Raw genomic sequence first — 24,909 nt, forward strand, 5'->3', positions numbered from 1 at the left:
ATTATTCTTCTATGTACTTATGGCTGAACTCCTTATCAGAAATACAGAGAACTAAACAACAATCTGAAAAATAAAATCAATAGCACTCCAGCTGTTCCCAGTTGTGTGTTGTCTGCCTTTGTGATAAAGAAGCCTCTCATCTGTGTAAAGCTCTTAATACAGCTTACTTGTCAGAATGCTACCTCTCCAGTTTTCTATAAAAACTGAAAAAGGATTCCTTCACTTTGGCCAATAAGCTGTGCTTTTTATATTTAAAAAATCACAGCCTTAGTTATTATTTGAATTTTCCTTTTTCAAAAGCTGTTATTTGACTAAAACAATGCAGGAAAGAAAATGACAAAGAACAAAAGTAAACATGACAGTATGGATTATTTTCTAATAGCAATAATAATTGAGCAGTCCAGCTTTTAAATTTAAACTGTACTTTTAAATAGCCCCTAGGAAAATAGCAACAATTAATTCTGTCAGCTGGAAACTCAAGCAGATTCTCAGTCATCAGTGCTATTAGGAATAGAAAATATGAACATATTAACGATGGTGGCTAATCACTGCAACAGGCAGCATAGGTGTGCTCTTTTGCAGCAAGAGTAAAATCTATCCATTTACTCAATCACAGTTTTTCATATTTCATTTTGTTTTTAAAGTAACAGTTCAATAATCCTCATGGAATCACAAGATCTCAGGACATCTGGAATCAGGATTTTCTTCATGGAATTTCTAAAAAAGAAAACATTTAATATAACTTACTAGAGTGAGGGAAAGCATTTATAAAGTTCCTATTACCCTGAATGATCCCGAAGTATATTACAGTATTATAGATGACACTTTATAATATTTATACTTCCACAGAGTTTTCTGACTCAATATTTATTTCCTCAAGGAAAGGAGAAATGAGACATTATTATATCTAATATATAATACATACATCAGATTTTCTGTCATCCCAAGGCAAAGAAGTTTAGAGCCAGAAGAAATGGCCAGTATTTTTTTAAAATAGATTTTTATTGCTTCCAGAGAGGAAGGGAAAGGGAGAGAGATATATAAACATCAATGATGAGAGAGAATCACCGACCGGCTGCCTCCTGCACACCCGCCACTGAGGATTGAGCCTGCAACCTGGGTATGTGCCCTGGGTATGTTCGGAATCGAACCTGGGACCCTTCAGTCTGTAGGCTGGCACTCTATCCACTGAGCCAAACTGGTTAGGGCGGAATGCCCAGTAATCAATATGACCATAAGCTATCACATATCGAGTAACTTATTCAGAGCAAAAAAAGGACCACCTGGTGAGTACACCATATTTACTTAACCAAATCTGCTGGGAATAATAAATTCATTGATGCTTTTCAGTAAAATAAAAAAGCAAAAATGCAATACTTACATATCCAGTTAAAAGGAGCCAGTCATGTTGTTCCCTTGGTTTTGCAATGAAACAAGCAAATCAATCTTTTCAATGTTCTGGTTGGTGTTCATAGAGGATGCCAGTGGAGAATTCTCTGGCATTTGCTGAGAAAGAAGTGTTGTCACAGGTGGCTGGCCCTCATTTTGTGGTTGGCCTGGCTGACTTATGGCCATCAACTGATCTGGCAATGCAGCTGGTCCAGAAGTTAAAAGCTGATTACAGTCTGCAGAGACATTTTAAATAGAGAAGCTGATTAGTTACTTTCTCTTAAGATTCATAAGAAGATGTGAATTAGTTGCTGGGGGTAAGTCATTATGGTATTCACTCAGCACAGAACTAAAAGTGAGGCACCTGACACTCCCCCAAAAAGTACTGATACTCATCTTTGGTTTCCTCTTAGCAGTATACAAACATAACTTTGTCTAGTTATCATCTCAAGTTCTATATAATTTCCTTGGTACATAAATATTAAAGATGGGTTTCTATCTCCTTGGAAACTACTTAAATTGGCTGAGATTTTCTGTCATTTTTCATTTTCCTTTCAAGTTCATAGGTTAAAGTGGCAAACACATAACACTACCACATTTAATCCTCCCAATATCCTTGTCAAGTATGTAATATCACCACCATTTTAGATGTGCAAACTGAAGTTCATGCCAGTCAAATAACTTGTCTAAGATCTCAGTCTATTCCTGGTATAACTGGGACTTGAACTCAGTTCTGACAAACTATAATCCGTGTTGTTAAAACCACTGTGCTTTGCTTCCTTCTAATAATAATAATACTTTGACCATTTAAACCAATAACATTTAAGAAATGAGAAATTAGAATTTCTTACTATTTTGAATGCCAAATAAGAACATTCCTGAAGTCTGCTGAGATGAGCCAGGAGAATTCTGTAGTTGGTTCATTGTGCCTCCTGTAGTGTTGTGAAATAAAGTAGCCTGTGGTTGAGGTGAAGATGTGGCTCCTTGGATTCCAGGCATGTTGTTCTGAGGGGAATAAAGAGGAGACTGTTGCATCTCTTGTTGGTTTATACTGGTCTGCAATGCAGACATGGATGCTGGAGAGAGGAAGAGAGTTACTTGCTGCTCTTGAGAACTGGGTGACCCCTGGACCAGCTGCATCTGAGGAGAGCTATGGAACAAGGAAGTCTGTGACGATTCAGACTGGGTAGGACCTGGGTTTTGAAGTGAGGAAACTGTGGGCTGGTTCTGAAATTGCATGGGCTGTTGTTGCTCTTGATTCATTGTGGCCATATTATTTTGTTGGTGAAAAATTGACTGGTTCTGTTGCTCCTGATTAGCCATTGGATTTTGACTTGGGTTGAATATCATGTTTGGTGGTGGTGGTTTCTGAGATGCCATTGTAGCCATGGTATTCTGATTACTGAATAAAATGCTCTGTTGTTGTTGCTGCTGTTGCTGCTGCTGTTGCTGCTGTTGCTGCTGCTGCTGCTGTTGCTGCTCCTGGGATGGGGAATTACTCTGGATGGCAACTATTGAGTGCTGTGCCTGGAATATTGTCCCTTGTTGGTTTTGAGGCATTGGATTAGGAGGAAGGGAGCCCAGGGATACCTGAGGCTGAAACAGACCTTGCTGGGAGGGTTGTGCCTGTTCTTGAGAAAGCATAGGGGTCTGAATGTGTGATATTGGAGGCTGCTGTTGGAAAGCAGTTTGCTGCTCAGTGTTTGAGGTTGACTGAAGTGGAGAAATTGAGTTCTGAGCTGCAAAAAATGAAATCTGTTCTTCCTGGGCTACTGCGTTAGCTTGAAGATTATTCATTGGACTTTGGGAAAGAAATATGTTGGCTGACTGCTGATCTTGAGGAACATTAGAGCCCTGTAGCACAGCCATGGTACTTTGAGAGTGAAACATTGGAGGCTGCATCTGTTCAGTGGAGGTTGTAGAAGTCTGACTGTGAACAATAGGACTTGGGCTGTGAAAAATAGAACCTTGAGTTTCCTGTGAAAGGTTCTGAGCATCAGCAATAGGATTTTGAGGATGAAAAAGCTGAGCCTGTGAATGAGAAGGCTGCTGCAAAAAATTCCCAGATTGGAGTGACATCATCTCATTACCTTGCTGGAATAAACCATTACCTTGTTGCTGGGCACCACTATTTTGAACACTCATCATGCTTTTCGTAGATGAAAATAGGTTAACTTGAGGTTGACTGTCCCCACTATGTTGCATTTGAACAATGGTCTGAAAGACACTGTTCTGCATCTGTTTTGCTTGTGTGCCTGTTTCCTCTCCATCTCCTGAACTTGACGTTTGAAACATGGTAGTGCCAGGGGTTGCAACCTGCTGTGTGGTGGTTGTATTAGTTTCATTTCCAGAAACTGCAGGAGGAGAAGAAAACAATTCACATTGCATTTGCATGTCCTCACTGGTAGGTAATGCACTCATCATATGAGGAGTCTGCTGGTAAACTGGAGATTGCTGAAGATTTCCATTTGCTGAAGCAGTTGAAGGAAATAATTCTGACTGAATCTGGGCCTGGCAGATACTCTGTTGCATCTCCATCACCATTGCAGCTGATGATTCCATCACCTGCTGTTGCTGTTGCTGCTGCTGTTGATTAGATAATGTGTTTTCAGTCTGTGAGTGAACACTTTCAGCTCTTCCAGCTATTAAATTATCTGGTCTGGTATGGACTGCTGGCTCTGTCGGGGAAAACATTCCAGGGCTTACACTATTTTGAATTTGACTGACTTGTTGAAAAATGTCTGCACTAAGCTGTTCTTGAACATTCTCATTACCATCTGGAGTAGAAAACAAAACTGAAGATAACTGTTGTTGTGCCTCTAAAACTTGTTGTGCCTCTAAAACCAAGTCAACATTTCCACTGCTGCCACTAGCAGTACTGCCGCTAAAATTTCCTGCTTGCAACTGCTGAATCGTGTTCTGTATCTGACTCACACTACTTGGTGATGGGAACATACTTGATGAAATCTGCTGCTGTAAAGTCTGTGCTTGTTCTTGTAGTGGTGACTGCTGCTGTTGCTGTGATGCCTCAGTCAGGTGTGACAAATTAATCACAGTTCCATCTGACTGTAATACCTCTCTAGATTGAGTTTCTCTTGTCTGAAACTGTGTGGCCTGCTGCAGTAGTGCATCACTGTTAGGCAGCTGACTAGAAGCAGAAACTGTTGGAAAGGTACCAGGCTGTGAAATGTCCTGTGTTTGGATAGTTGTCAGGGTTTCTGGATTGTATGCCTTGGGCTGAATCTGCTGCTGCTTTTCATTTTCAGAGGGTAAATGAGAAGATGATGATGATGAAAAAGAGCCATTTCCTGTTATGTTAGAGATATTTTCTAATGTTTGTTGAGTTGATCCAACTGTCTTCGTAGTCTGAAAAATAAAAATTCCCAGATAATATTAACTAATAACCATTAAATGAGCTCATGTGATACTTCAAAAATTAATATTAGTCTAAAAACATACGCATATGCAGGACCAATTTCCCACTCTATATTATTTAGAAAATAGGTATAAGACTATGATTTTTGGTGGTACATGTCTGATTGTCTAAAGAGTATTTTTAAAATTCTATATAATAAAAGCCTAATATGCTAAGTGTCTGGTCGTCCATTCAACCAATCAAAGTGTAATATGCTAATGATATGCTAAGGCCTCTCAACCGCTCATTATGACATGCACTGACCACCAGGGGGCAGTCGATTGGTCGACCAGTTGCTATGACGTGCACTGACCACCAGGGGGCAGAAAGTTGACCGGTTGACCAGTCGCTATGATGTGCACTGACCACCAGGGGGCAGACGCTCCTACAGTAGGTTAGCTTGCTGCTGGGGTGCGGCCGATCAGGACTGAGTGAGACGGGCCGGACACACCCTGGAGCCCTCTCATGGTCCCTCCTGGCTGGCCAACCTCCCGCGTCCCTCCCCAGCCCCCATCATGCACCGGTGGGGTCCCTTATCCTGGCCTGCACCCTCTCGCATTCCGGGACCCCTTGGGGGATTGTCGGAGAGCCAGTTTCGGCCCGATCCTGCAGGCCAGGCTGAGGGACCCCACTGGTGCATGAATTCATGCACCGGGCCTCTAGTATGTATTATAAACAAAGATAGTCAAACAAGGAAGTAAAAAAATCAACTGCCCAGCCAGCATGGCTCAGTGGCTGAGCATTGACCTATGAACCAGGAGGTCATGGTTTGATTCCCGGTCAGGGCACATGCTTGGGTTACAGGCTTGATCCTCAGTGTGAGGTGTGCAGGAGGCAGCCAATCAATGATTCTCTCTTATCATTCATGTTTCTTTCTCTTCCTCTCTGAAATCAATTAAAAAAAAAAAAATATATATATATATATATATATATTTACACACACATACATATATAGTAATCAGATATTGATATTCTCAGGACAGTTAAAAACATTAATTCTATGGTTCATGAATTAATAGCAAGCTAAAAAATATTCTCATTTTGTGATTTAATGGTAACATTATAGGAGGAAAACAAGTGAAAAAGGGAAAGGGAGTTACAGGAAGAATGGGAAAGAAAAGGAAATAAAAATGTCTCTAATTTTAAAAATGCTAACCAGTACTTTCATTAGCACCCTCCATCCCACAGGTCTAGCTAACACATTAATTCCTTCTTCCTTGTCAAAAATACATACTGGAAGTCACTTTAAAGGCAGGCTATTTTATTGGAGTATAAAAGCACTTACTCTAAAAAGCAAAATTCATTAAGTACAAAGAAAAACAAATGTGAAAGAAACAGAAAAGCAAAAAGCATAAACATGGGAAAAAGAAATCAAACCACTTAAAATATAAAAAGTAATTTTTATATTTGAGGTTAAGATGGGGGACACCTGTCAATGTGGCTGGCTTACCTTAAAAATCGATCTTTTTTCTGCTGTCACTTCCATTGGAGTAACATCTTCACTCTTAATCATATTGCTTGATATGAGTGGAGTGATCAGAGCATTAGGAAGAATATTTACCTTATCTAAGTTACATCCAGTAGTTTTTATAGCTGCACACACAGACACACACACACAAAAAAAAAGAAAGAAAAGCTTAAAATCATTATAGTCACCAACTATTTCATTCTATAGTGTGATAACTATTAGCCATGATTTAAAAGTCCGTTTTTTTTTTTTATGTTATGTAGCATGAGATACAAAACTGGCATATCAAATGTATCCTCCCTTTTTTGAAGTAGCTTTGGCTTGAGGAAGGGAGAGGGATAAATAGAAATACGGATGAGAAACATCAATCAGCTGCCTCCTGCATGCCCACTACTGGGAACATAGCCTGCAACCCAGGCACATGCCCTGATCAGGAATCAAACCAGTTACCTCTTAGTTCAGGGTGGATGACCAACCACTGAACCACACCGGCCAGGCTTCAAGTCAAAACTTTTTAAAGGCCACAGAATTTTCTGAAAATGGCTCTCTTCAACAAAACTCGAGCTTCTCATGAGAAGCTTGGCCACCAAGTAACCAAATAAATTTTGTGTTTCTAAATTAATGTCTTAGAAAACTTGAATTTGCCAAGTTGATACATAAACACATTTCTCTTTTAGATAGGACTTAACCTTTTTTCTTTTTAGAAATTTAAGGACTATTTTAGTTTACCAATAAAATTTCCAAAACAAAACCAGCAAGTATTTTTCACTTCTTTTTACTACCATTTTCAGTAGAGATTTACACTGAGAAGCAGTATATAGCAGATAAGGTACATTTTATCACTTCATTATATCTACTTTTCCCCCTTGATTCTCTTTCTCTTTTTTTGGCTACGTGAGTCGGCCATTAGTGGACTTAGTGAAGCCTACTGACATCACTAATGAGAGTCTTCTAAATTGAACACATACCCAAATTCTGATCTAAAAGATTACCACTACTTTGAGACACTGTTGAGAGAAATATAGATGCCCCAGAATACATAGCTGTTAAATTTCTTAATTTGATAAAGAAGAAATCTTGGCTACAAAGAAGAATTTTAAATGGTATATGAGTAAGATTGCTACCTTTGTAAATATTCTGATTTAGAAATATTTGAAACTTTCTGATCTTACTTCAACTTGTCTCATAGCCAATGGCTAGAAATAATTCCTGTGGAAACTGATTATACTGAGGAAGGGGAAAGTGCTCTTAAATTTAACTTTGGATATTCTATGCTTTATTATTCTGAGAAATGTATCATTTATTCATGAGTTCCCTGGACCTATTTTCACCTAGATTCTACCAATACTTCCACAATTAAACTCAAAATCTAATTTTTACTGAGAGAAAATATCAGGCATTTAAAAGTATTTGTGGCCCATCCCATAGAACAATTTGAAAGACTATTAGTGTTGTCTTAAATAACATTCAACTGCTACTCTTGCTTTTGAATTCTATTACAATGTGAGCTCCATGAAGGCAGAGATTTTGTTCTTGTTGCCTGATGTATAGTAAGCAATCAATAAATATTTGTTGAATGAATGAAGAAATGGATGAATTAATCTTTCTTTACCTTTAGCATAAGTCAATTTAGTTCACTGTGGATTATTTGGTTAATTTTACAATGCAGTGTGTTGTATTTTTGGTCTAAAAATTTCCAATAACTAAAGACAAGTTTATATTATAATTCAATTAGAAACTGCTTATAAATACCAATTAACAAATAAATGCATCCACCTACAGTTACTGCTTAACAGATCTATACATAATTTTCCCCAAAATTTATTTAGAGAAAAATCCTTATCATTTTAGTTTTTTATTTCCCTTCTGGGAAGTGAGAATAGGTGGAATAGGTTGAGCAAGAGTCTTTTACTTCTCCAAAGGAGACCACTGACAAGCAGGTATGTCGACTGGTGTAGATAAATAAGAAAAGGACACTTTTTTTAATGCCCACACAAAAGATTCAAGTCTTTCTATGACCACTGACAATTTCGTTTTCTGAGTCCTATTCTGGTCGGCATTCTGTTCTAGCTCTGAATGAATTCAGCTGGAATTCTGCTGGTGCTGCCTGCAAGCGTGGAAGGTGCTTCTCTGGGCTGTCTGATGTTACTAGGTGGGGATGAGGGATGCTTGACCTGCAAGAGGAAAAGCATTTCTTCTGGTATATGCTCTAGCCTCCTGGTACTAATGGGCTTCCTGTTCTATCTCTGCTGGTGCTGGGGAAGCACCTGGGTAGGTTGCCTTCTGCCACTGGGTAGAAGGTTAAGACTGCAGGGTCTGGGTAGCTCATGTCACTAGGTCAAGGTTTGGGTCTGTTCACCTTCTGCCACCGAATAGAGCCTTCTGTCACTGGGTGGAGGGTTGGAATACACTTGGCCTGGATCTTTCTCTGCTCTTGGGTGGAGGGCCAGGAGCTGATAGGTCTGAGTCTCTGTCTGCTATCAGGGGAAGAATAGGGGAGACACAGGGCCTGCTGGCACCACCAATGCGGCGGAGGGACATGTGTGCTGCTGTCTGGTGGCGGGGGCGTTTGCCCCCCTGGTTCTGCCATTGCCATTACTGCAGTTAGACTGACCTCCTGGCAGACCAGGCCCACTGTTAATTGATAGGTATGCGGCTTGGGGTGGGTTGACCCTCCCAAGTTCTGTATTGCTACTGCAGGTATGGGTGGAGGGGGTGGGTCAGTTGTTGTCACTAGATAGTCATCCCAACAAGTCTTTGCTGGGCTCTCCCTTTCCTGGCCTTCTGGCCAAAGAGAGCAGGCTTCTCATGCTATTTACTGACTTGTTTTTTGCCTATGCCTATTGCCAGTTCTGAGTTGTAGACCTCTCTAGTGCCCAATCCAGATAAATGGGAGATAAAAAGAGAACCCAGGAAACTTGGTTTCATTCTTCAAAATGTGAAGTCCCTAGCCAGTCTACTTTCTTCTCTCTATATTTTAAAGTCCTTTTATGATTGTTCAACTATTTCTAAGGCATTTAGTAGATTTAGAAGGGAGGAAAAGGTTAAAGTAAGTATATACTTTCTTGTCCCAGGAGCCACAACTGTATCTTAATGGACCTGTAAATAATATTAAATGGCTTGAGAGATGTCACACTATCTTTTCTTCCTTCTTTTTCACTAGGTATTTATCGAGCCCTTTACAAAGTTCTAGGTAATGTTCAAGGTTCTGGGGATCAGTGATGATGAATAAGATGGATAAAGCCCTACTAGTGAAAATTACATTTTAGTGAGAGAGGAAAAAAATACAAACATGTAAAATACAAACGACCTAGGGATTGGGTGAAAACTTTTAAGCCAATTCAAAAAATGCAGAAGGTAAATAAGATAGAGACATATTTATCCACCCCAATAGCAATTTGAGTTTATAAGGAATATTGGCATTGATACATTATGCCAAACAACTTTTAAAGTGCTCTCTTCTATCGATGTCAAATAATAACTTTTGAAACTTAGAACAATCCTTAGTAAAAGTTTGTTATCAGCAAGCAGCATTTAGGTCAAGTACAAATATGTATGGTTAAAATAAAGATTTAAGGGGAGTGCCCTAGCTGGTTTGGCTCAGTGGATAGTGTGTCAACCTGTGGACTGAAGGGCTTGATTCTGGTCAAGAGCATGAACCTCGGTTGCAGATTTGATCCTTAGCCCCAGTGGGGGCATGTGTGGGAGACAACCAATCGATGTGTCTCTCACACAGATGTTTCTCTGTCTCTCCCCCTCCCTTCCACTCTCTCTAAAAATCAATGGAAAAATATACTCAGGTGAGGTTTAACAATAACAACAAGATTTATAGGGTAGGGAGTAATAGAGTGAAAAAATATAGAATTTTGAGGGCAACCTAAGTGGGAATCTCTTGTCAGTTACTAGCTGTATGACCTTGAGTAAATCACAACTTCTTTAGGCCTTGGTTTATCATCTGTAAAATGCAATTGAACTAGATTATCTCTATGGCTCCTCAAAGCTCCTAAACCTTTCCCTATCCAACCAGTAGAGAAAAGTATATGCTCTCAACTATATTTCACACTAATCCAATTAACCATTCCTTACAAAGCTGAAACTGAGAGAATGCACATCAACACCTTATCCCTGGGTCCTAAACCTGCATCACAGAGTCTTTGAGCGATTTATCTAACACTTACACTCACATCTATATAGATATAGAAAACTTTGTGGAAATATTCCCCCAAAATTGTTAATAATAGTTTACACTGTATACTTTATCTTATTTAATATGCATTACTCTTGTGTTAAGGACATATACACAGTTGGGTAAAACTGAAAATGAATCATAATGCTTTGGCACTAGTTGTTATCCTTACTCCCCACTCTTCCAAACTCTCTCCAAGGAATTAGAAACTTACTTCAGAGCAAAAGCTTTCAATATATGACCATAACATCATATTTGGGCATCAAGTTTTAAATCTTACTGTAATTAATAGTTATTTATCAGATTCTTTCTTGCAGGACTAATGCCATAACAGAAATTTAAAAGTCATTTATGTTGCTCAGTCTTCATCATTAAAGTATACTTAATTAAATCTCCCAAATGGTACCTTGGCATTATACTAAAGCTGTGATTTCAAGGAATCATAAAAATAAGCCATCTGTCAAGGAAAATTCCTGGTTCTAAAAGCTACTGTCTTTTAAACTGATCAGTACTTTCTAATTAACGATACCGTATTTATAAAAACAAATGAAAATTTTAAACTAAGTTAGCTGAGTATTCAATTTAATATCTTTTTAAATATTTTAATATTTTATTGATTTTTTAGAGAGGAAGGGAGAGGGAAAGAGAGTTAGAAACATCGATAAGAGAGAAACATCGATCAGCTGCCTCCTGCACACCCCCTACTGGTGCTGTGCCCGCAACCAAGGTATATGCCCTTGACCGGAAGCGAACCCAGGACCTTTCAGTCCGCAGGCTGACGCTCTATCCACTGAGCCAAACCAGTCAGGGCTAATTTTATATCTTCATAAAATTATTTTTATCATGATTTAAGTTGATAAAATTGTCAAAATAAGGAGGTCTGAATTTTGAAAAAGAATAATACGTGCATGTATGTTTGCGTCATTTTTTAGGCTTGTAAGATTTGAATCAACTGACTAAATGTTTTTGTTACTAAAAATTAAATGGAGCCCTAACCCGTTTGGCTCAGTGGATAGAGCATCGGCCTGCGGACTGAAAGGTCCCAGGTTCAGTTCTGGTCAAGGGCATGTACCTTGGTTGTGGGCACATCTCCAGTAGGAGGTGTGCAGGAGGCAGCTGATTGATGTTTCTCTCTCATCGATGTTTCTAACTCTCTATCCCTCTCCCTTCCTCTCTGTAAAAAGGCAATAAAATATATTTTAAAAAAATTAAATGGAGCTTTCAAAATCTTTCAACCTTCAATTCATAATCTTATATGATAAATTTCACTTTGGATTAGTTAACTGTTCTATCTGCCTGATATTCTATGAAAGGAAGCATCAAGGAATTTTTGTAGAAGAGCACAAAGTTGGCAAAGGATAGACTACAAATGTTCAAGACTTTCTTTTTCTTTTTAATATATTTTTTTATTGATTTCAGAGAAGAAGAGAGAGGGAGAGAGAGATAAAAACATCAATGATGAGAGAGAATCATTGATCGGCTGCCTCCTGCACGCCCCCTACTGGGGATCTAGCCCACAATCCAGGCATGTGCCATTGACCAGAATCGAATCCAGGACCCTTTAGTTCACCGGCCAACACTCTATCCACTGAGCCAAAACAGCTAGGGCAAGACTTTCTTTAATGATTAATTATGGTATTATTTATCTAATGAACATGGTTTGAATTATTTTTGCTTAGAGGTGTTACTTTTATACTGAAGCTTAACCTATCCTTTTTAATCCTAGCTAAGCGACCTTGGGCAAATTATTTAGCCTCTCTGGAACCTTGGTTTCCTCATCTATGAAATAAGAATAATAAATTACCTACCTCATAGAGTTTGGAAGATTAAATGAGAGAATGCCGGTAAAGAGTGTGGCACATTGCCCAGCACTTAATATATGTCCAATGTGCATTAGCTATGATTATACATAGCACAGATTTATAAATTTTCTTGATTTGAATCAGATAATCTTGGCAGTTTACTCATCAGTGCAAAATTTCTCACTAATCTACTCTGGGAAAGTGTTTGCGATCAGAAATTATAATGGCAAGCTATACTAAACACATTATATACGTGAAAGCTAAATTTTACTACTGACAATAGAAAAAAAAGCTACCATATTTGATAAAATTTACTAAGCATATTATTCCCTTTTAAATATAAATATTTTTAATTTTATAATTTAATTTTATTTAACTCATGAATTTCATGGCAGAAAAATGTAAGTAAAAGCTAGGATTATAGGAATAAACCAATGGCCATTATGTAATTGACATCTTCATTTATAATGGCACAAAAGTATCACTGAGTATCATAGTTGTATTAGAAATCTGAGAAAAGAATCTATCACATAACATCCTGAAGATATATCTTCGTTATCCCTTGGGATTGGCAGAGAAGTAAATAAAAATGTCAGAAGAAAGAGCCTAAAGCAACTTTTTCAAATGTTGATAGTTCATATTTTGGTCTCTTCAATCTCAATGTCAAGTATTAATCTTATTAGTAGAAAATTTTTTACATAAATTATTGTACTTTACATATACTTTTAAGATTTTTAATATTGGGGAATGGAAAACAAACAAAAAAAACCTCCACTCTAACATGTTAAAAAAAAAGTTGTTTATATGGTGAATGAAGGGAAATGTCAAGTTGGGAAACAAATCTCTGCATTCAGTAAAAAACAAATATTTATTTTACAGTATCCAAGAGACCCTGCTAATGTTCCAAGTACATATGAGAAAATAAAATGTTGAAGTTTGCTAGGGAAATATATAAGAATCAATTTAGTACCTTTCATGGCCTCTTCAAAAGAGCAAGGTCTTGCTGGACTAGATATTTCCTTCTTCACATTTACATTCAAAGCACCAGCTGCTGCTATTAAAAAAAGAAAAAAAGATGAATGCTCTAACCCCAACTGAGCTACCCAGCCAGGGTAGAGCTTCTAAATTTTTAACATTTCAATTGCTCTTACTGCTCTGGTTTCTAAAGCATATATTTTGCCTAAATGCTTAAAATTACATTTAAAATATTTATTCACCAGCAGTTTTTGGTATTTTTGATTACACAGATTAGAAAATGTTACAGGCATTTAACTCTATTTGTGATTCTTATCACTTATGGTTCCAAGCAATCTCTTATCTCTCCCAAAAGGCAATCCTGTAAGCCAGCTAGACTAAACTATTAGCAGTTTCCCAAAGTTGTCACTTTTCACTTTTCTGCAGACTAGAGAAACTCAATGAATATTAATTCTTACTAAAGAGTAAGCTCTATGATAACTGGAGAGTCTGACTTCAGAGTATTCCTAGCTTTTCTTTTCTTTCTTTTTCAAAAGCCAGGCTCTTTTTTTTTAATTCTTTTTTTAAAAATTGATTTCAGAGAGAGAAAGGAAGAGGGAGAGAGAGATAGAAACATCAATGATGAGAGAGAATCATTGATTGGTTGTCTCCTACACGCCTCCTACTGGGGATCCAGCCCCACAACTAGAGTATGTGCCCTAACCGGGAATCGAACCGTGACCTCCTGGTTCATAGGTGGACACTTAACCACTGAGCAACACCAGCCAGGCTACCACCTTTTCTTTTTGGTTGGCTGGTCTTCATATCCTTCCAAAGTACCAGAAATTAATCATTCATTTTAGTTCAGACTTTTTTTTTTTTTTTTTTTTTACATACCTGGGTCTGGAGTGTAAGTGAATGGTTGAACATCATGAGATCTTCCAGCATTGGTCACTACATATATTCCCACTGATACTGGCAAAGTTATATGTTGGTCATGATATGGGGGAACCTTCACAATAAGATGATTCTAATTGAAAGAAAATTACAAGAGTCAGAAAAGAAGCAATATTTAAATAAAATTTTTGCAATAAAAATTATAATTAAGTATGTTTCCTTTTAGCTATAAAGGTCAAAAGTCTGACTAGAAAAATTATTTTAAAGCTTAGGTTCATAGACATCAGGATATTAATCTTTTTTAAAAAACATTTTTAAAAATTTATTTATTTTTTTTACAGAGAGGAAGGGAGAGGGATAGACAGTTAGAAACATTGATCAGCTGCCTCCTGCACACTCTCTACTGGGTATGTGCCCGCAACCAAGGTACATGCCCTTGACCAGAATCAAACCTGGGACCCTTCAGTCCCCAGTCCGAAGCTCTATCCACTGAGCAAAACCGGTTAGGGCCAGGATATTAATCTTAAAACTATTTTTAAGATAAAATCCAAATGTTTTATGACTAACAAGGTTCCTGCCCTGACAACTTTCTCTTATCCCCATCCTCCCCAGATTGTTTATACTCAAGGCATACTGACCTTCTCAGTCCATTCTTTTAACACACTAAATTCACTTTTACCTCAGAGCCTTTACAACTTGCTGTTCTCTCCCACTAGAATATTCTTTCTTCAACTCTTAAAATGGCTAGTTCCTTACCCACTTTTAGGTATTATTCAAATGTTGCCTCCTCAGAGAAGCCATCTCTGACCATCCTTTTAAAAGTGGCACCCCTATCAGTCCTAATCACATAATCTTGTTTCTTTCTAAATTAGCATTTATCACTACCTGAAATTACTGTGATGATGTGCTTTTTTTCCCCCCTCTCTCCAACCTCAAGAATGTAAGGTCCATGAGAACATAGGATGTTCTGTTCTTCATTCTATTTATCCTGTTAAGCACCTTACACAAAAAATACACAAATATATTTGCTGAATAAAAGAATGAGTACATTTTGAGAAAAAACTATGCCCACCAAGCATAGTATCAGTTACCATATGTTCTGTACAACCTTAGTTGAGGTGTACTTTACAAGGCAGTTCACTGCTTCCTAAACACTTAGCCAAATAGGCTTCAGTTTACCCAAATTAAGTCAAATTTACCCTCATTTAACCAAATAGGGTTCAGTCTACCATGATCCTGGAAATCAAAGTTATTTTTTTTGTCAGAATAGTGGCAGAAACATCCTTATAAGAAAAGGAGAGTTCATAAATGCTTCACCAACAGTTACTCAAGGTTGCCATATCTTCTTGGAAGATACTGTGAACCATTTGGACATATTCTCTTCTTCCCTGGTACAATATAGTAATGGGAAGGAACATCAAGGGATGGTGATTATACTTTTGTACAGAGGACGAGATATGCAGGAGGCAAATGATGACCGCTGAGGGTGAAGGGAATTAGATGACATTTTTTACTTTCTAAGATTTTTCTTAAACCACAGAAGAATAAAAATAAATAAATAAGACACAAAAGAATTACAAACTTTTTTGTCTTAGTATTTTTTGATAAATTGGATATAGATTCTCAATTTTTTGCCTCTTCTAGCTCTCTGCTAGCTTTCATGTACTCTTTTCTATTCCTATCAGCATTTGATGCTATATTTTAGGCTTTAAGTATTTTACACGTTAGTATTTTCCTGACTCTCTGTTCTCTATGATCTATACCTAGACATACTACCATTTTTCGAGTCTTCTATCTAATCTGCATATAAATTTGCCCTTCTCTTCTGTTGTCTCAACACCTGAGTTTGCTCCTATTTGCTCTACATACTAATTTTTTTTAAAATATATTTTATTGATATTTTACAGAGAGGAAGGGAGAGGGATAGAGAGCTAGAAACATCGATGAGAGAGAAACATCGATCAGCTGCCTCCTGCACACCTCCCACTGGGGATGTGCCCGCAACGAAGGTACATGCCCTTGACCGGAATCGAACCCGGGACCCTTCAGTCCGCAGGCCGACGCTCTATCCACTGAGCCAAACCGGTTTTGGCTCTACATACTAATTTTTAAGTTATTTGTTTCTCCTTGTTTTCAAGCTCTTTTTTTCTTATTATATAAAAACAATACATAGTGAGTGCCTACAAATACACACTCTTTAATACAAGTGTAACAAATTGTTCTTCTGAATGCAAAAAGGTAACAAACATAAAAACACTTGGAACTCAATAAATAAATTTTCTTTGATTTAACTAATAGTAGGTTAAGATAATTCAAATCCCCAGAACAAATAAATATTAAGAAAGAAATGTTTCAACGGAAAAAAAAAATCCCATTTACCATTGCACCAAAACAATTAAGATACCTAGGAATAAACTTAACTAAGGAAGTAAAAGACCTGTACTCGGAAAACTACAGGACATTGAAAAAAGAGATAGAGGAAGACATAAACAAATGGAAGAACATACCATGTTCATGGATTGGTAGAATCAACATCATTAAAATGTCCATACTACCTAAAGCAATCTATAGATTCAGTGCAATACCTATTAAAATACCAATGGCATATTTCAAAGATCTAGAACAAACTCTCCAAAAACTCATCTGGAATAAAAAAAAAGACCCCAAATAGCCAGAGCAATCCTGAGAAAGAAGAACAAAGTTGGAGAGATCACATTACCAGATATATTACCAAGCCACGGTTCTCAAAACTGCCTGGTACTGGCACAAGAACAGACATACAGACCAATGGAACAGAACAGAGAACCAGAAATCGAGCCAAGCCATTATGCTCAATTAATATTTGACAAAGGAGGCAAGACCATAAAATGGAGTCAAAACAGGCTTTTTAATAAATGGTGCTGGGAAATTTGGACAGATAAATGCAAAAAAAAATGAAACTAGATCACCAACTTACATCATACACAAAAACAAACTCAAAATGGTTTAAGGACCTGAATGTAAGACGGGAAACCATAAAAATCTAACAAGACTCCATAGGCAGCAAAATAGCAGACATATGTCGTAGCAATATCTTTACAGACACAGCTCCTAGGGCAATGGAGACTAAGAAGAAAATAAACAAACGGGACTTCATCAAAATAAAAAGCTTCTGCACAGCAAAAGAAACCATCAACAAAACAAGAAAGCCCACTGCATGGGAGAACATATTTGCCAATGATATTTCCGATAAGGGTTTAATCTCCAAAATTTACAGAGAATTCATACAACTTAACAAAAGAAAGATAAACGATCCAATCAAAAAATGGGCAAAGGATCTAAATAGACACTTTTTGAAAGAGGACATATAGAAGGCCCAGAGACATATGAAAACATGCTCAAAGTCACTAATCATCTGAGAGATGCAAATCAAAACAACGAGACACCATCTCACACCTGTCAGAATGGCTATCATCAACAAACGACAAGTGCTGGAAAGGATGCAGAGAAAAAGGAACCCTCCTGCACTGCTGGTGGAAATGCAGACTGGTGCAGCCACTGTGGAAAACAGTATGGAGTTTCCTCAAAAAGTTAAAAATGGAACTCCCATTTGACCCAGTAATCCCGCTTCTAGGACTATATCCCAAGAAACCAGAAACACCAATCAAAAAGGATATATGCACCCCTATGTTCATAGCAGCACAATTTACAATAGCTAAGATTTGGAAACAGCCTAAATGCCCATCAGCAGATGAGTGGATTAAAAAACTGTGGTACATCTATATAATGTAATACTATGCCACTATAAAAAAGAAGGAACTTTTACCATTTGCAGCAGCATGGATGAAACTGGAGAGCATTATGCTAAGCGAAATAAGTCAGTCGGAGAAAGGTAAGTATCACATGATCTCACTCATATGTGGGATATAACGATCAACATAATTTGATGAACAAGAATAGATCCAGAGACAAATGGTGGTGGTGGGGTGGGGGTTAAAGAGCAACCAAAGGACTTGTATGCACGCATATTAGCATAAACAATGGACACAGACACTAGGGTGGTGGGGGCCTGCCTGGGGTGGGAATGGCTGGGCAGGGGTTGGGGGTGTAGGGGATAGTGGGGGTGGTGTCAACTGGGGAAAAAGGAGACATATGTAAAACTTTAGACAATAAAAATATATAAATAAATAATAAAGAAATGTTTCATTTATTAGCAATGCAATTTGCTAATGCTTTTAAACTTTTTTAAAATAGAGAATTGTCACTTCTAGCATCTGTGGCATAGTTGTATTTCAGTTAAAGAAACTCAAAAAGCTTTAAATGATTTCTATCAATCCCATATAAAGAAAAAATTTAATCTTTTGATTCAGGAAATTTTGGAACAAAACCGAATTTCTCAGAGAGTAAACAATCCAACTATAAAAAGTCTTAAATTAGCCCAGGGGGCGTGGCTCAGTGGTTGAGCATCGACCTCTGAACCACGATTCCTGGCTACATGCTCAATCCCCAGCGGGGGTCATGCAGGAAGCAGCCAATGGATGATTCTCTCTCATTTGTTAATGTTTCTATCTCTCTCTCCCCTCTCCCCCTCTGAAATCAATAAAAAAATATTTTTTAAAAGTCTTAAAATTATATACCTGATGAAATAATTCCATGTCGATTTCAGCTTCTGACTTCCAAGAGTTTTCATCTGATTGAAACAAAAACAGTGATTTACTAAATTTTTTTTTTTTTTTACTTTGTAGTTATGACTATAGCTTTACAACAAAGTGAAACAAACAACAATCTCTATATCAGTGATATTATGTCTACTTACCAGAAACATTTTCTTGGAAAATCACTTTAGTTCCTTTCAGAAAGTTCTTGCCAATTAAAAATACTTCTTCCTCTCCTTTCACTGAACAGCTATGCAAGCTTTTCTTTAAGATTTCTGGCACTCCTGCTGGCTGAGCTGTGGGTACACATAAGCATTCCATAAAAAGAACCACTAACACATTTCTTATCTAAAATCAACCCCCCACATATCTAGTTCTAGAAGTTGTCTTTGTTAACCTCTAAATTGACTTCCTTTATTTTAAACTTTACTTTTACCCTAAGAGAACAACAACAACAACAAAAACCCAGAAAAGTCCATATTAATTTTTAAGGACTCTTGAAAGATTGTGTAAGAATGGGTTAATGTCTGAGACAGTGGTTCCCAACCTTTTTTGGCCATGCCCCACCTAAGCATCTCTAAAATCCTGACCCCCCACCCCCCCAACATAAAATTCTTATTACTCAAAAAGTGAACTCCTATTCACACAGAGGAAGCCTAAAAGGTCATTAAATTGGTTTAAACAAGCTTCCAAAGAACATGGCATCCATGAAAGAGAAAAGAGAGTTGAAAAGAAATCACTAAGAAATTGTTTAAAAAAATAATAATAATATGAAATGATATGAAAATAGCAAATAAAGTTTCAAAACATAATAGAGAACTGAAATGCATAAATATGTCACAATATGTATTTATATACTGTATTTTAGGCCCCTAGAACCATAACAAATGCAAAAAATTCAGTTAATACCTCATTCTCAAATTGCCCCCCTTAAAAATCAAATTGCCACCCTGTGGGGCATGTGCCCCACACTGGGAACCACTGGTCTAAGATGAGGTTTTAATTTGTCATCTTTGTTTTCTCATTACAGGAATAAAAAAGTTTTAAAACATGAATTTGGGTATGTTTTTGTCTTAATAATATTTTTTAAAACTTCAACCTAAAAATATGCTTGTCCCACAATTCTAATCTTAAAAATGTCATTTATGTTATGCCATTATAAGACTCCTGAGGTAATGAGTGTCTCTGGGTGGTACTGGGTATTAACTCCTTTAAGGATCCAGATCCAGGAGTCAGAGAATACATATCAACAGAGTACCTGAACACAGACTGCATCCAATTCAGAATAATTCTACATGGAATTTCCCTGAACTGGGTGGGATACCCTGAGGTTAAAAAAGAAAATGCACTTGCTTTCTATTACAAAAACTAACAAACCACTACTAAAATTAACAAAGAGGTTGACAAGCACTAAAGAGCTAGATCTATTGAATAAATTATAATCAGCTTACCAACTTCCTCATGCCAGTATTTCCTTAAGAAAATTTATTAGGTATTGCTTAGCAAACAGGTTCCAAAGTCAAATAAATCAGGGGAATAAATACTGGGTTAAGAAAAATTAAATGAACGAAAGAATTTCTTCAAGAATTTCATATTCTGATGTATACTAAATATCCAAGAAGTGGGATATAGTATAACTCCAGAAACATTCTTCCTTATTGACACCTAAGGACTCGTTTTCTACCAGAATACTTTCTCGGAAACTGGTGTATGTAAGTAAATACCTGTTAAATGCTCAAAAATCTGTTCCCCATATAATTAAGCACTTTGACATAGATACACTATTTTCTAAAAAATTAAATTTATTGGGTAACATTGGTTAATGAAATTACATTATTTGTTGTTTTAGTAAACCCTTACAACATTTATACTGCCAAGGTAAGCTTATACCAGGTGTACTGGTTAATAATGCGAATTTTGTTATCAAAGAAAACACGGTAATTTCAAGAGAAACATCAAAAGTACTTTATTCAAAGTATTGTCCATCGCTAGCTACACATTTCCCCATCTTTCAGGTAATTTGTGGATACCGTCCCAAAAGAACCTTTCTTGTTTTGAGGCAAACCATTCAGAGACCCAATTTTCCACTTCTTCGTATGTTTTGAAGTGCTGCTCAGAAAGTGCGTGTGACATCTATCGGAACAAGTGGTCATCTGAAGGAGCAAGGTCTGGTGAATACAGCGGATGGGTTAATACTTCCCAGGCAAGATCTTTTAACATGTCTTTAAGTGGTTTTGATGTGTGTGATGGTGCGTCATCATGAAGCAAAATTACTTTGCCGTGTCTTCAGGAACATTCTGGTCGTTTTATGATCAAAGCGTGGTTCAAATTGATTATTGTCGGTAGCGATCAGTATTAACGGTTTCACCTGGTTTTAGAAGCTCATAATACACCACATCTTCCTGATCCCACCAAACACAGAGCATTGTCTTCTTTCTGAAGCGATTTGGCCTTGCAGTTGATGTTGATGGTTGACCGAGATCAACCCATGATTTTGTGCGTTTGGGATTCTCAAAATAAATCCACTTTTCATCGCCAGTCACAATTCAAAGCAAAAAAGCCTTTCTTTCGTGCTGTTGAAGCAACATTTTACTGATGACTCTTCGATTTTCCATTTGTCTTTTGTTCAGTTGATGTGGCACCCATTTTCCTTCAAAATCTTTCTCATTACTTGTAAACGACTGGAAAACGTTTAATCTTTCTGCAAATTGTTTTTGAGCTTGACACGCATCTTCATCCAATAATGTTTGTAATTGTTGGTCTTCAAACCTTTTCAGTTGACCTGGGTGTTCTTTGTCTTTCACATAGAAATCATCACCTTTAAAGTGTTTAAACCAGCGTTCACAAGTATCTTGAGATGGAGCATGTTCACCATAAGCTTCCTGAAGTATTCAGCAGCACTTTTCTTCAAAATAAAGTAATGAATTATAACTTCCCGCAAGTGCTCTATTTTTGGCACGAAATTTGACATTTTTAAATGTAAAAATATCTATGATGTTCACACCTTCAGCAAATTTGACATATGAAGTTTTGAAGCTTGTTGTCAATACAACAAAATAGCATACATATCAAATCACATATATATCAACATATGTGTAACTCCATCTATTGAAAAAAATCCGCCTTATTAACTGATACACCTAGTATATGGCTTGTGTAAGTCATCAACTTGTAAATTAATGAGATATTCCACTATACTTTAGGAAAAGTTTAAGTTTTTTCTCCTTACTTATATTTAACTAGAGGGCCGATGCATGAAATTTGTGCATGGGTCTCGGCCCCTGCCGCGGTGGCCACCTCGGCCCTCGCAGCCCCAGCTTTGTCCGGAAGGGCATCCAATCTAATTAGCATATTATGCTTTTATTATTATAGACTAGAGGCCTGGTGCACAAAATTCGTGCACTGTGTGTGTGTGTGTGTGTGTGTGTGTGTGTGTGTGTGTGAGAGAGAGCCTGGCCTGCACCCTCTCGCCATCCAGGACTGCCGGCTCCAAACTACTTGCCTGCCTGACTGATCGCCCCTAACTGCCTCTGCCTTGGCCCCCGCCGCTGTGGCTTCGCCTGGAACAGTGGTCGGCAAACCGCAGCTCGCGAGCCACATGCAGCTCTTTGGCCCCTTGACTATGGCTCTTCCACAAAATACCAAGGCCTGGGTGAGTCTATTTTGAAGAAGTGGTGTTAAAAGAAGTTTAAGTTTAAAAAATTTGGCTCTCAAAAGAAATTTCAATTGTTGTACTGTTGATATTTGGCTCTGTTGACTAATGAGTTTGCCGACCACTGGCCTGGAAGGATGTCTGGAATGATGTCTGGAAGGTCGTTCAGCTGTCTGGTCTAATTAGCATATTACGCTTTTATTATTATAGATTATTATTACAGTTCATTTTATCTTTACAAGAATGTAATGTGGGAAACTGTTATGAAAACATTCACAGCTCCTCTTTCCCTAGTGGAAAGGCTGTAACTCTCACTCTACTCACATCAGAATTAGCCACGTAACAGTGTGAATAATGAAGTAATGTGCCAGTTCCAAGCAAAAGTTTTAAGAGCCTCACATGGTTTGACCATCTCCTTTTTCCTCCACTACAAAGATGGCAATATCCCAGATAAGGGCAGCTTCTTCAGCCTGGATCCCAGAGTGGAACTGTTTCCATAACACAGCCAATAACATAAAGTGAGGGAGGAGTAAAGCTTTGTTGTTTAAGGCACTGAGTTTTTTTGTTTGTTTTTTTGTTTTTCCAGAGAGGAAGGGAGAGGGGTAGAAAGAGATAGAAACATCAATTATGAAAGAGAATCACCTATCGGCCACCTCCTGCACACCCCCAATGGGGACCAAGCCCGCAACCTGGGCATGTGCCCTTGAATGGAATCGAACCCAGTAACCTTCAGTCCGCAGGCCGATGCTCTATCCACTGAGCCAAATCGGCTAGGGCTATATAACCTTTTTAAATAAAAAATTTATTGAACTAATTTACAATGTTTTGGAGTAACTCTGCAAGTAAATATTTGTTTTTTAAGAGACATTAAAAATATGGTAAATATTATTTTTACTAGCAAACAATAAGAGGTGCAAAATTATTTAAATATATTGTATTAACAAAATGAATGGAAAGTCTATAACCTTTCCCCCCATTTTCAAATACTTATGTGGAAATTCCACTTCACTGATGATTATCAAAAATTTTTTCCTGTCTCATTTTTTCCTTTCATGTATTAAAGGTCTAAGATAGCAAAATAGGCCCCTGTGAAGGTACAATGTATATTTATCTCCTATATATTTATGTTTACAATACATAAGAACTAGTTTGTTGCTGTTCAAGATAATTTAACTTTAAACTTTTGACCTTAAAAAGTCTTTTCAATAAAAAAGTTTAATGGTTACCTAACAGGATAGACTTCATACTAAACAGAACTAAAGTCAGGATTATTTAAGCATTAACTGTTTTAGTTTTATCTTTAATTGGTTAGTAAGCTGACTCTTGAAATTGTTTAAAAAATAATTAACACAAGAAAGTAGCCACCCTTCTGATATTACAAAAACAGTGTGTTTATAGATGCTTTCAAATTGTGGTCTCAAAAAACAAAGCTGAAAAAAGTAATGAATATTTGAATACTGAAAAACAACAAAGCAAATATTTCAACCTGTCAAAAGAATTAGTAAAGCTTTTTAATAATGATTTCTGTGAAGAGAAGAAAAGTTTACTCAATGTATTTTTAAGTTGTAAGATAGACAACTAGAAACTGACTAAATTCAGTCAGATTTACTATAATAAGCATAAAATAAAATCTAATATACATTATTGAAGAAAGCTATGATTAATTTTGCTGTATTAAACAAATTACTACAGTCTTCGGGCAAGGGAAAAAAAGTAATAAAAAAATGGGACTACATCAAACTAAAAAGTTTTTGCATTGCTGGTGTGGCTCAGTTGGTTGAGCATCATTCCATGCACCTGGTTCTATTCCAGGTCAGGGTACATGCCTGGGTTGCAGGCTCAGCCTCCAGTAGGGGGCGTGCAGGAGGCAGCCAATTGATGTTTCTCTTTCTCTCCCTCCCGTCATCTCTCTAAAATCAATAAAAAATATTTTTAATAAGTTTTGCATAGCAAAGGAAATCATCAACAAAATGAAAAGACAACCTACTGAACAGAAGAAGATATTTGCCAATGACATATCTGATAAGGGGTTAATATCCAAAGTTTATAAAGAATTCATACAACAACAACAAAAAACACACACAATCCAATAAAAAAGTAGGCAGAGGACCTGAACAGACACTTCTCCAAAGAGGACATACAGATGACCAATACACAAATGAAAAGATGTTCAATATCACTAATCATCAGAGAAATGCAAATTAAAACCACAATAAGATATCACCTCACACCTGTCAGAATGCCTATCATTAATAAGTCAACAAACAACACAAGTGTGGGCGAGGATGTGGAGAAAAGGGCATCCTTGTGTACGGTAGGTGGGGATATCAGGAGGAGCACTGTGAAGTGTATGATTGTCTGACCAGTGTGCTGTATACTTGAAAATAATGCAAAATAATACTGAATATAAACTGTAACCAAAAAATTACTACCAGAGGGTGATTACCAAAAAAGTATAAAGATTCATATTTTTAATTTGATAAAAGTATAAGTAAATAATATAAACACTGTA

General features: G+C 37.2%; 1 protein-coding gene across 7 annotated transcripts in view; it reads right to left on the bottom strand.

Annotated features, from left to right (window-relative positions):
• Window positions 1–294: 294 nt before the first annotated feature.
• NFAT5 (nuclear factor of activated T cells 5) overlaps window positions 295–24,909 on the bottom strand; it is a 105,550-nt gene continuing 80,935 nt past the window's right edge. For 5 of the 7 annotated variants that reach the window (XM_080645823.1, XM_080645822.1, XM_080645825.1 and 2 more), the window contains 8 exons: window positions 18,907–19,041; window positions 18,728–18,780; window positions 14,112–14,244; window positions 13,231–13,314; window positions 6,255–6,397; window positions 2,241–4,755; window positions 1,382–1,625; window positions 295–717 (listed from right to left, as the gene is read on the bottom strand). In XM_080645823.1, coding sequence (XP_080501949.1) covers window positions 1,390–1,625; window positions 2,241–4,755; window positions 6,255–6,397; window positions 13,231–13,314; window positions 14,112–14,244; window positions 18,728–18,780; window positions 18,907–19,041 — 3,299 coding nt within the window. In that variant the 3' untranslated portion in view covers window positions 295–717; window positions 1,382–1,389. The remainder of the gene's footprint in view (window positions 718–1,381; window positions 1,626–2,240; window positions 4,756–6,254; window positions 6,398–13,230; window positions 13,315–14,111; window positions 14,245–18,727; window positions 18,781–18,906; window positions 19,042–24,909) is intronic. The other 2 variants (XM_080645821.1, XM_080645819.1) reach the window with 1 other exon arrangement.

Source organism: Plecotus auritus (genome assembly GCF_963455305.1).
Source record: "Plecotus auritus genome assembly, chromosome: 10".
NCBI lineage: Eukaryota > Metazoa > Chordata > Mammalia > Chiroptera > Vespertilionidae > Plecotus > Plecotus auritus.